General features: G+C 39.3%; 1 protein-coding gene across 11 annotated transcripts in view; it reads right to left on the reverse strand.

Moving 5' to 3' along the window:
* LOC100595307 overlaps nt 1-12,961 on the reverse strand; it is an 80,457-nt gene that overhangs the window by 15,970 nt on the left and 51,526 nt on the right. For 6 of the 11 annotated variants that reach the window (XR_004030148.1, XR_004030150.1, XR_004030147.1 and 3 more), the window contains one exon: nt 11,952-12,040. The exons of 1 other annotated variant lie outside the window; for it this stretch is intronic. Coding sequence is in view for 1 of the 10 variants with exons in the window: in XM_030813311.1 (XP_030669171.1) it covers nt 12,030-12,040 (11 nt within the window). In the remaining 9 variants the exon portion in view is untranslated. Of the gene's footprint in view, nt 1-2,958; nt 2,975-6,801; nt 7,820-10,292; nt 11,056-11,728; nt 12,041-12,961 lie in introns of those variants that run through there. 4 more of the 11 variants (XR_004030153.1, XR_004030151.1, XR_004030152.1 and 1 more) reach the window with 4 other exon arrangements.

Genomic DNA, 12,961 nt, shown 5'->3' on the forward strand with positions numbered 1-12,961 from the left:
ACATGCAAATCCAAGAAATACAGAGAACCCAAGATAGATACTATATAAGATGGTCATCTTCAAGGCACATAGTCATCAGATTCACCAAGGTCCATGGAAAAGGAAAAAATCTTGACGCAGAAGAGAAGGGCCAGGTTATGTACATGGGGGAAGCCCATCAGGCTAGCAGCAGACTTTTCAGCAGAAACCTTACAAGTCAGAAGAGATTGGGGAATCTGCTTTCAGTCTCCTTAAAATAAATTCCAATTAAGAATTTCATATCCCACCAAAAAGCTTCATAAGTGATAGAGAAATAAAATGCTCAGAGAAACAAACACTGAGGGAATTCATTTCAAGTAGACCAGCCTTATAAGAGATCCTTTAGAAAGTGCTAAACATGGAATTGAAAGAACCTGCTACCACAAAAACACATTTAAGCACATAGCTCATAGGCAATACAGAGCAACCACACAAACAAGTCGATACAACAACCAGCTAACAACATGATGACAGGATGAAAATCACATGTCAGTACTAACCCTGAATGTAAATGGGCTAAACTCCCCACTTAAAAGGCAAAAAGTGACAGGCTGGATCAAAAGACAAGACTCAATTATCTGCTGTCTTCAAGAAACCCACCTCACTCCTAATGACATCCACAGGCTGAAAGTAAAGGGATAAAGAAAGATCTATCATGCAAATGGAAAACAAAAAAGAGCAGGAGTCACTATTCTTATGTTAGATGAAACATTTTTAACCAATAAAAATTAAGGACAGAGAAGGGCATTATAGAATGTTAAAGGGCACAGTCCAATCAGAAGACCTAGCCTAAATATGTACACACCCAATATTGGAGCACCCAAATTCATAAAACAAGTTTTTCTTGGCCTACAAAAAGATTTAGACAACCACACAATAATAGCAGGAGACTTCAACACCCCACTGACAGCAATAGACAGATCACTGAGGTAGAAAACTAACAAACTCTGTTCTTACACTTGACAGTTGACCAATTGGACTTGATAGACATCTACAGAACACTTTATCCAATAAACACAGAAGATACATTCTCATGTGCACACAGAACATATTCTAAGATCAACCACATGCTTGGCCATAAAGCAACCCTCATTAAATTCAAAAAGTTTGAAATCACACCAACCACACACTCTGACCACAGTGCGACAAAAATAGAAATCAGTATCAAGAAGATCTTTCAAAAATACATAAATACATGGAAATTAAATAATTTGCTCCTGAATAACTCCTGGGGTGAACATTTAAATTAAGGCAGAAATTAAAAAATTCTTTCAAATTAATGAAAGTAGGGACACAACATATCAAAATCTCTGGGATGCAGCTAAAGCAGTGTTAAGAGGAAAGTTTATAGCACTAAAATGCCTTCATCAAGAAGTTAGAAATATCTCAAATTAACATCCCTCCTTTGCACTTAAGGGAACTAGAAAAAAAAGAGGCCGGGCGTGGTGGCTCACGCTTGTAATCCCAGCACTTTGGGAGGCCGAGGCGGGCGGATCACGAGGTCAGGAGATCGAGACCATGGTGAAACCCTGTCTCTACTAAAAATACAAAAAAAAAATTAACCGGGCGTAGTGGTGGGCGCCTGTAATCCCAGCTACTTGGAGAGGCTGAGGCAGGAGAATGGCGTGAACCCAGGAGGCAGAGCTTGCAGTGAGCCGAGATTGCGCCACTGCACTCCAGCCTGGGTGACAGAGCGAGACTCCTTCTCAAAAAAAAAAAAAAAAGAAAGAAAAGAATAAATGAACCCCAAAGCTGGCAGAAGAGAAATTAGAGAACCACTAAATGAAGTGCTTTTTGAGGTGCTGTTTTTTTTTTTTGAGACTAGATGCAAAAATCTACACAAAAGATCAATGAAACCAATAATTAGTTTTTCAAAAAATAAACAAGATTGATAGGCTGATAGCTAAACAAAGAAATAAAGAGCCAAATAAGTACAATCATAAATAACAAATATGACATTATAATCAATCCCACAGAAATACAAAAGATCCTGAGAACAGTATAAACAACTCTATGCACACAGATTAGATCATCTAGAGGAAATGGATAGGCCAGGCATGGTGGCTCACGCCTGTAATTCTAGCACTTTGGGAGGCTGAGGTGGGTGGATCACGAGGTCAGGGGTTCAAGACCCGCCTGGCCAACATAGTGAAACCCCGTCTCACAAAAAATTAGCTGGGCATGGTGGCGGGCACCTGTAATACCAGCTACTTGGGAGGCTGAGGCAGGAGAACCACTTGTACCCGGGAGGCAGAGGTTGCAGTGAGCCAAGATCACACCACTGCACTCCAGCCTGGGCGACAGTGCGAGACTCCATCTCGAAAAAAAAAAAAAGTAAATGGATAAATTCCTGGAAACATAAAATCTCCTGAGATTGAATCAGAAAGAGATTGAAACTTTGAATAGACAAATATTGATTTCTGAAATCAAATCATTAATAAAAAATCTACCAACAAGGAAAAGCCCTGGACCAGATGGAGCCACAGCTGAATTCTACCAGATGTACAAAGAACTGGTACTGGTTCTAGTGAAACTATTCCAAAGAATTGAAGATGAGGGGCGCCTCCCTTATTCTATGAAGCCATCGTCAGCCTAATACCAAAATCTGGCAGAGACACATACAAAAAGAAAACTTCAGGCCAATTATTCTAATGAACATAGACACAAAAATTCTATATAAAATACTAGGAGCCGGCCGGGCGCGGTGGCTCACGCTTGTAATCCCAGCACTTTGGGAGGCTGAGGCAGGTGGATCACGAGGTCAGGAGATTGAGACAACGGTGAAACCCCGTCTCTACTAAAAATACAAAAAAAATTAGCTGGGCGTGGTGGCGGGCACCTGTAGTCCCAGCTACTCGGAGAGGCAGAGGCAGGAGAATGGCGTGAACCCGGGAGGCGGAGCTTGCAGCGAGCCAAGATTGTGCCACTGCACTCCAGCCTGGGCGACAGAGCAAGACTCCATCTCAAAAAAAAAAAAAAAAAAAAAACTAGGAAACAGAATCCAGCAGCACATCAATAAGTTAATACACCACAATCAAGAAGCAAATCAATAAATGTGATTCACCACATAAACAGAACTAAAAGCAAAAACCGTATGATCATCTCGATAGATGCAGAAACAGCTTTTGATAAAATCCAACAACGCTTCACATTAAACACCTCAACAGATTAGGTATCAAAGGAACATACCTCAAAATAATAAGAGCCATCTATGACAAACCCACAGCCACCAAACTACTGCATGGGCAAAAGCTGGAACCAATCCCCATGAGACATGGAACAAGGCAATCATGCCCGCTCTCCCCAGTCCTATTCAGCATAGTACTGAAAGTCCTACCCAGAGCACTCAGGCAGGAGAAGGAAAGAAAGGCATCCAAATAGGAAAAAGAAAAAGTCTAACTCTCTCTCTTTGCTGATGATATGATTCTATGTCCAGAAAACCCTGAAGACTCTGCCAAAAGGCTACTAGAACTGATAAACAACTTTAGCAAAGTTTCAGGATAAAAAATCAATGTACAAAAACAGCATTTCTATACACCAATAATGTCCAGGTTGAAAGTCAAATCAAGAACAGAATCCCATTTACAATAGCCATAAAGAAAATGAAATACCTAGGAGTACAGCTAACAAAGGATGTGAAAGATCTCTACAAGAACCACAAAACACTGCTGAAAGAAATCAGAGATAACACAATTAAATAGAAAAACATTCCATGCTCATGGATTGGAAGAATCAGTATCATTCAAATGGCCATACTGCCCAAAGCAGTTTACAGATTCAGTGCTATTTCTATCAAACTACCAATATCATTCTTCACAGAATTAGAAAAATGTATTCTAAAATTCATATGAAACCAAAAGAGAGCCTGAATAGCCAAAGCAAATCTGAGCAAAAAGGGCAAAGCCAGAGGCTTCAAACTATAATGCTATAGTAGCCAAAACAGCATGGTACTGGTACAAAAGCAGACACACAGACCAATGGAACAGAATAGAAAACCCAGAATAAAGCCTTACACTTAAAACCGTATGAACTTTGACAAGGCTGACAAAAACAAGCAATGGGGGAAGGACTCCCTATTCAATAAATGGTGCTGGGGTAACTGGCTAGCTAGATGCAGAATAATGATACTGGAGCCATACCTTTCATCATATACAAAAATTAAGTGGAGATAGATTAAAGATTTAAATGTGAGACCTCAAATGATAAAAATCCTAGAAGAAAACCTCAAAAATACCCTTCTTGACATTGGCCTTGGCAAAGAATTAAAAAGTTAAAACTAAGTCCCCAAAAGCAATTGCAATAAAAACAAAGATTGACAAGTGGGACCTAAAAAAACTAAAGAGTTTCTGCACAGCAAGAGAAATGATTAACAGAGTAAACAGACAACCTACAGAACAGGAGAAAACATTTGCAAACTATGCATCCAACAAAGTTCTAATATCCAGAATCTATAAGAAACTTACAGAAAATCAACACGCAGAAACCAAATAACCCCATTAAAAAATGGGGAAAGTACATGAACACATACTTCCCAAAATAAGACATGCAAGTGACCAATGAACATATGAAAAAATGCTTCACATCACTAATCATCAGAGAAGTGCAAATCAAAACCACAGTGAGATACCCTCTCACGCTAGTCAGAATGGCTATTAATAAAAAGTCAAAAACAACAGATGCTGGCAAGACTGCAGAGAAAAGGGAATGTTTATACACTGTTGGTGGGCATGTAAATTAGTTCAGCCACTGTGGAAAGCAGTCTGGAGATTTCTCAGAGAACTTAAAACAGAGCTACTATTTCACCCAGTAATCCCATTATTGGGTATATACCCAATGGAAAAAAGATCATTCTACCAAAAGACACACACACTGATATGTTCATTGCTGTGCTGTTTACAATAGCAAAGATATGGGAGCTGTGCTATTCACAATAGCAAAGACATGGAATCAACCTAGGTGCCCATCAGTGGTGGGCTGGATAGAGAAAATGGTACATATACACGATGGAATTCTATGCAGCCATAAATATGTGTGAAATCATGTCTTTTGCAGCAACATAGATGGAGCTGGAGGCCATTATCCTAAGCAAATTAATAAAGGGACAGAAAACCAAATACCACATGTTCTCACTTATGAGAGCTAAACAACAGGTACTCTTGGACATAAAGATGGGAACAACAGACATTGTGGACTACTAGAGGGGGATGGAGGGAGAGGGGTGCAGGTTGAAAAACTACCTATTGGGTACTATGCTTACTACCAGGGTGCAATATACTGATGTGACAAACTTGCATACATAATACCCCCATATTTAAAATTAAAGTTTTAAAACATGAGTATCATATAAGTTTCTTGAGTTGTTCAAATAATCATTCATTTGCATTCTAAGAAAGCAATACCCAAAGAGGTCTTAAACAAGTTTTCTTTGAATAAGCAAAAGCAGAATAGTGTAACAACTCATAATTTCCAGAAATTTTGGTGGGTCTTGGAGGTTTGGGGAAGAGAAACCTTAATGGTAACCTCCTTATTTCAAAAAGTGAAATTCTTAAAATAAAAAAGGGGGTTTCCTTCCTTCCTGTATTGCTAGTATTGAAAAAGACAGATCCTACTCTTCCCTGAGCCAGCTAAGTATTTTCCTCCCTATTCACCTAAACCCAGGACATAATCTGCCCTCTGTAGATTACTGCTGTGTGAATTTTAAATGAAATAGTCCTATGTTGTGCCTATACATGTTTCTGTAATATGGATGGCAGGGTTTAATATTAATAATCATAACATGAAGGGAATTTGAAAGCATGTTGTGTGATCTTTTCTTCAAAGGGGGAACCAGATTAGCGGGAGTAAAGAACAAAAGCCTTTAGTTGGGCTGCTGCACTGGCAGTTGGAACCTTTTTTGGAATATTTAGAGGAGAAAAAATCACCTGCAGCTAGGCTGCTCACCAGCCTCGTGGAGCTCTTGGCTCCTGGCAGGTTGCTGCCTTCCATGCCCACCATGGCTCGGGGCTCTACTCTCATCTGTGCCACTCTGGTACCCGCAGCCCGTATATATTCTATTTCCACTCAAAAATAAAAAAGCTCCTATGGCAAACTCCAGACATTGAGCTGCTGATGTGGGTGGTCCGAGTGGTTAGTGTGTTGGTTACAAAGTTGTTATGCTGGAGTGGTTTGCCTTGAACTCTCAAAGCCTATATTTTCATGAACTGCTTCTTTTTTTAGTGCTTTCTGTAGAGTGCAAGGTTTTTCAGGAATGAGTATATCGTGTTTTAGCAGTGACCCTTGTCTTATTAGTTGCTACCTTTCATTTCCTGATGAATTCACCTGGTTTAGATTGTTGAGAGCCTTGCCAATAAAAGGAAAATCATTCGAATAAGAATAATTTCTACAAAGCCAAAATAGAACTTTTTTCAAGGACAATCATGGCCTGAAGATACTGTGGCAATGAAGGTACTTTGAATAAAGTAACACCCACGGGCTGGGCATGGTGGTTCATGCCTGTAATCCCAACACTTTGGGAGGCTGAGGCAGGCAGATTGCTTGAGTTCAGGAATTCGAGACCAACCTGGGCAACATGACAAAACTTCATCTCTACTAAAAATACAAAAAAATTAGCCGAGTGTGGTGGCATGCGCCTATAGTCCCAGCTACTCTGGAGGCTGGAGGTGGGAGAATCACCTGAGCCTGGGAGGTCCGAGGCTGCAGTGAACCAAGATCACACCACTGCACTCCAGTCTCGACAACCAGAGTGAGACCCTGTCTCAAAAATAAAAAATAAAAATAAAAAATTTGTTTTAAAAAAGTAGCACCCAGCACCAAAGAGGAAATAATAATGATTTCCCGTAGACGTAAGGCTAACCAGTGTTTATAATGAAAAGATTACCTCCCTTCAGAGTTCCCCCAGGCTTAGGTGAAGTTGGTTGTGAGCAGGAGTAGCGGATTTCAAAATAATACACCTAGATTACTCTAAGAACAAATATTTCTTTTGATTCACTTACAATTTTATACAAAAGCAGAAGTTACTGAAGATTATTTATCCTCTATATTTACCACGATCTTCTTACCCCAACTCCCATGTCTGTGTGTAATTAAAGGAAGCTTGTTAAGTAAGCTACCCATTTAGTGCTTGGAATGAGAGAAGAGTGTGCGTTGGGAATTGGAGGACTGCTTGTGTGAAACATTTCTCTCTTCTGGATTTAAAACCTAGTCTTTGCTGCCAATCTGTTAACAGTTTGTAAATGAAGTAGAAGAAAAAAATATAAATTAGCTTTCTAATAAATCTGAAATTATGTATGTGAAACAAAGCAGAGAATAAATACTTGACCAAAAGTATGTAAGTAAGTGGGTGTTGGGGAATCACAATTTTTAAATATCTCAATTATTTTGATATGAAAGTTCTATTTCAAAGTTCTTCAAAATGATGCCTAATGTTCCTGTGTGCTGTGTTCCAAATTTATATAAATACAAGATGGAAACTATGAAGTATATGCCTTCAAAAAAGAAAAAAAAAACTGACATTTTATCTATATCTATTTAATAGATTTATCAAGAACATATGTAAACATATATAAATATAGATATATCATCAAGGAAGATTTAGAACATATAACTATGTGGCAGGGGTTGGAAAGAACATAATTCTTTCCCAGAAGGGGAAGGGGGAACTATACTTAATCAGATACCAGCCACAGTGTAACTGTAAGTCATTTCTAATAAAAAAAAAATCTCTACTGCAAATTCTGGTGGGTAAATTTTCCATGTCTTTTGTTTATGTAGATTATCCGATTCATTTCTTTGTGGTTTAAGCCTAAGAACAGAAAAAAAAATTATTACATTTTTATATTGGGGCTAACTGAAAAGCCATGCAGTTGGGTGCCCTTGTTAGAGCTTGAAGAAACAAAAAAAGAATCTTACCATGAATAGAACCTCAGCCCCTTTTTTGTTGTCTCAGTTGGCTCCAGCAACACATCAGTAACTCATACTGATTCTTTTTTTTTTTTTTTTTTTTTTTTTTTGAGACAGAGTCTTGCTCTCTTGCCAGGCTGGAGTGCAGTGATCTCGGCTCACTGCAACCTCCAACTCCCTGGTTCAAGCGATTCTCCTGCCTCAGCCTCCTGAGTAGCTGGGATTACAGGCACTCGCCACCACGCCCGGCTAATTTTTGTATTTTTAGCAGAGACGGGATTTCACCATGTTGGCCAGGATGGTTTCCATCTCCTGACCTCATGTTCTGCCTGCCTCGGCCTCCCACAGTGCTGGGATTACAGGCGTGAGCCACCATGCCCAGCTGCTGAATTTTTTTTTTTTTTTTTGAGATGGAGCCTTGCTCTGTCGCCCAGGCTGGAGTGTAGTGGTGCGATCACGGCTCACTGCAAGCTCCACCTCCCAGGTTCACACCATTCTCCTGCCTCAGCCTCCTGAGAGCTGGGACTACAGGTGCCCACCACCATGCCCGGCTAATTTTTGTATTTGTATTTTTAGTAGAGACGGGGTTTCACCGTGTTAGCCAGGATGGTCTCGATCTCCTGCCCTCGTGATCCGCCCACCTTGGCCTCCCAAAGTGCTGGGATTACAGGGGTGAGCCACCACGTTCAGCCGCCCAGCCGCTGAGTCTTTTAACACTGCTTTTTATGGAATTAATGACATTCAGGTTTAATAAAATATCTAAATTTCAGAAATCAGTCAGGCTAGGCATGAATGAAAACCCAGTAATAAAATACCATATCCCTTTAAATTTATGTGTGAGGTTGCAATTTTTTGAATTTTTACAATCAGACCTTGGAGAGGACCTTGAGCAGTAGCATATAACTCCCACATGCTTAGCGTTCCAATAATGGAACACTAGGCATAAATTTGTTAACCCATTTATGCCTAATGTTCTAAATGATAGAAGTTGGCATTTTTGGCTAAACAACAATCACATAACAAAAACAGCTATACAAAGTATATAAATTTAAATGTTACAGAAATCTTTAGAAATTTATATAAAACTGAGAATAAAAGTGATCTAACTTATTGCTTCTTCAAAATGAATACAGTGTTTTAAAGGAAAAAACTGTATCCTTTAGCAAGAACCACTTTTGAGGAACAGCATCAAATGAAGCTCCACCCAGCTCTCACTATTTGAGGGACTTTGCTCATGTTAGAAGAAAAAGCTTATTGTTTGTATGCATCCAAGAAAAAAAAATTGTAAAAATTTCCATCAAATCCAAAGTTGACTCTATCAAAATCCATTAAATGTATATGCATTACAAGTGTGTAGACCACAGGTTTAATTTACCGTTGCCTTGCTGGACTTAAGGAGTTATTAGATCCAGTCCACATCTGAAGAAAAGATTAGGACTGGATGTAACAGTAACTATCAATTCATGCTACATATAATCATAGCCACTTCTCCAACTCTCACCTAAATCATTTAAAAAATATTTTCTCCTTTTGTATTGAAGAGTATGTTTGATTAGAAAAAGTCTCAATTTTTCACCACCACAGAACAAATGCTACTTATAGTGGAGAACTTCTAGACTGAAAAATGAGTTTCCAAATATGGCAGAAGGTTTTTTTGGAACAATAATCTTCAAATCCAATTAATAATTTTTCAGAAAGTTTTCCCAATTCAGTTATTAGAAAGCCACATTTAAATGGGAGGCTATTACTTAATGATATTTTTTAGCTGTACTCCTTAATACTTACTGTGTCTTATAACTTCTCCTAGATATAAGTGTGTCAGCTTTTCAGCTAGCTGAAGCCTCCCTAGGTCCTGCCTTACTTTAGCACAAAATTTGGTGGTGGTTTGTCGTTGGTAAATCAGTGCCTACTGAGGACCTGACATATTGAAGGTACTGAGCAGACTCATATTGAACTTCTCTGGGAAGAATTTACTACCACACTTAAGATGTGGTTATAATACTTTTGAACTCGTAACACAGTCCTACGGCGTGGACCTTGAGGATACTGCAACAGTGGGTCTCAAGAACAACTGTATTTTTAAAATAACCAAATTAAGAGGAGTACAGCAATGGTCAATGGTGGCTCGAGGATTTTTTGCTTTCTATAAAGTTCATGACAACCAGGAAAAGACTTGCCATTATATCTTATACATAGACACTGAAGATTAGGCTGTTTCTATAGGTTTATATTATGTCCATATCTGTTATTTTGCATAAAAGATGTGTTAAACTAGAAGAAAAAAGGACAGTTGTCATAGTATTTAGGAAGATCCTAAAAAGAAAAAAATTTTTTCAAAATAAAACTGATATCAAGAACTAATCATTCCAAAGAAATTAAAGTTCATTCCTTTATTCCTTTATATATTTATCAAACAATTATAACCATTAAATACATAGCACCCTGCAGTCTATAACAATAAACTCAAGACACAAAGGAGGAGGCTTAAGAAAATGCCATTGCATTCTCTTGCTGTTTCTATCAAAATTTTCAAGGAATAGTATTTTTTCCATGCTAGATATTTAATTTGAATGCTGATATTTGAATCTGGTTTAGATAGTGCTAGACAAAATCTACTAAGGACCTATGCCTATATATACCCAAGTATATTATAGTGAATTCTTACAGTTTTTTTGTTGTCTCAGCATCCCTTTTAAATATAAATTGGACTTTCTGATATTAGAAGTGGGGTTCAGTCACCCTCAGCAGTTTCCAGTTCACCTCCTCCCAGTTTCTCAATGTGACTGATCCTGGTGTCTACCTTATTCAGCCTTCTCCTGGGGACCACTTCATTATGGGACAGCTAGATATAACCTACTTGACTCACCCCACAGACCCCCATACTCCGCATAAACCATGTGGATGTATCAGTGACCACCTCTCAGTCACAGCAGAGACTCACGGCTGCTTGCATTAAACCAAAGTGGACCTCCCTGTAGGAAACCTGCTCAGATAGCACCTTACATCCCAATAAAGGCTTCCACTCCCAGGTCCCTCTCTCTCTCTCTCACTATTGCTCCCCAACCATCAGTCAAGCACAGGTCTTCTGGATGGCTTTCCCTTTCAGTTAGCCCTGCAAAGTGTGCTGCCCTCTTCTCTCTGGAATTAATAAAAAAAACTGCTTCGGTTATTTTATGTGTTGTACTGTGCTGCCTTCTCTGTGTTTCACCCAACTGAGTCACCCAAACCTAACTCTCTTTCCAGTCAGTGCTCCCAGCTACTTGGGAGGCTGAAGTGGGAGGATTGCTTGAGCCCAGGAGGTTGAAGCTGCAGTTAGCTATGATCACGCCACTGCACTCCAGCCTGGGTGATAGAGTGAGACCCTGTCTCAATTTTTTTTTTTTTGACAGGGTCTCGCTCTTGTCGCCCAGGTGGGAGTGCAGTGGTACAATCTTGGCTCACTGCAACCTCTGCCTCTCGGGTTCAAGCGATTCTCCTGCCTCTGCCTCCCGAGTAGCTGGGATTACAGGTGCCCGCCACCACGCCCAGCTAATTTTGTACCTTTATTAGAGATGGGGTTTCTCCATGTTGGTCAGGCTGGTCTTGAACCCCCGACCTCATGTGATCCACCCGCCTTGGCCTCCCAAAGTGCTGGGATTATAGGCATGATTAATTTTTTAATTTTAAAAAAAGATGCAAAACAAAATGTAATCATTGCTATGCAGTAAAACATAACTTTGGTTTTTTTAGCATCTTGGCTTTTATTTTTTTGTTTATTTTGTATTTTTTTGTATTTGATAATTAATATATGTAAATTTAGAAAAAATTAGAAAATTTACAATTTAGAAAAAAACAAATGAACAAAAATTATTCAAATTACATATGTTCTTTTAAAAAATTTGTTATAAATCTGATTTATTGTTTTTCATCCCCTCCCTCTGTGGGATGACATCTATCATCTCCCTTGTTGGGAAGTGTAGTAAAGCAAATCTTAAATAAAATCATTCAAAAGACCAGACAAGAACAATGGCAGAGGCTGTTTCTTGATTACTCACCAAAGAGAAAAATTGCACTTTCACATCATCATAAAGAGGTGGACTGTTGAATACATCAATTATTGCACTATTTCAGTGTCATGAAATACCTGTGAATGAACACATGGAATTTATAAACCTAACTAATGATAACAATGAAGTTCCTTTTCATTTACCATGACTTCCAATATTTATCAAGTACTTTTGGTCTCACAGCCCAATCACTACATTTATAAATAATTATTAATAACCTTTTCTATTTGCAATACTGTTGTTTATATGTATGTGTGTGTGTGTGCGTTTTTGAGATAGAGTCTCACTGTCACCCAGGCTGAAGTGCAGGGGCGTGATCTCAGCTCACTGCAACCTCTGCCTCCCAGGTTGGAGTGATTCCTGTGCCTCAGCCTCCTGAGTAGCTGGGACTATAGGCACATGCCACCACACCCGGCTACTTTTTGTATTTTTAGTAGACGTGGGGTTTCACTATATTGGCTAGGCTGGTCTCGAACTCCTGGCCTCAAGTGATTTGCCCACCGGGGCCTCCCAAAGTGTTGAAATTACAGGCGTGAGCCACAGCACTGGGCCTGTTGTTCACATTTTTTAAAGGCCAACATGTTTGAGGGTTATCATGAGGCACTTTTCTTTCTTTTTTTTTTTTTTTTTTTTGAGATGGAGTCTCGCTCTATCACCAGGCTGAAGTGCACTGGTGGCATCTCGGCTCACTGCAACCTCCACCTCCTGGGTTCAAGCGATTCTCCTGCCTCCGCCTCCCGAGTAGCTGGGACTACAGGTGTGCAGCACTACACCCAACTAATTTTTGTATTTTTAGTAGAGACCAGGTTTCACCATGTTGGCCAGCATGGTCTCGATCTCTTGACCTTGTGATCTGCCCGTCTCGGCCTCCCAAAATGCTGGGATTAGAGGCATGAGCCACCGTGCTTGGCCATGAGGCACTTTAAAAAAATGCCTCACTTTTAAAAAGTATTGAATTTTCTATTAGACTTTAATCCATTAAATATTATTATTTAATG

This window comes from Nomascus leucogenys, chromosome 5 (assembly GCF_006542625.1).
Source record: "Nomascus leucogenys isolate Asia chromosome 5, Asia_NLE_v1, whole genome shotgun sequence".
NCBI lineage: Eukaryota > Metazoa > Chordata > Mammalia > Primates > Hylobatidae > Nomascus > Nomascus leucogenys.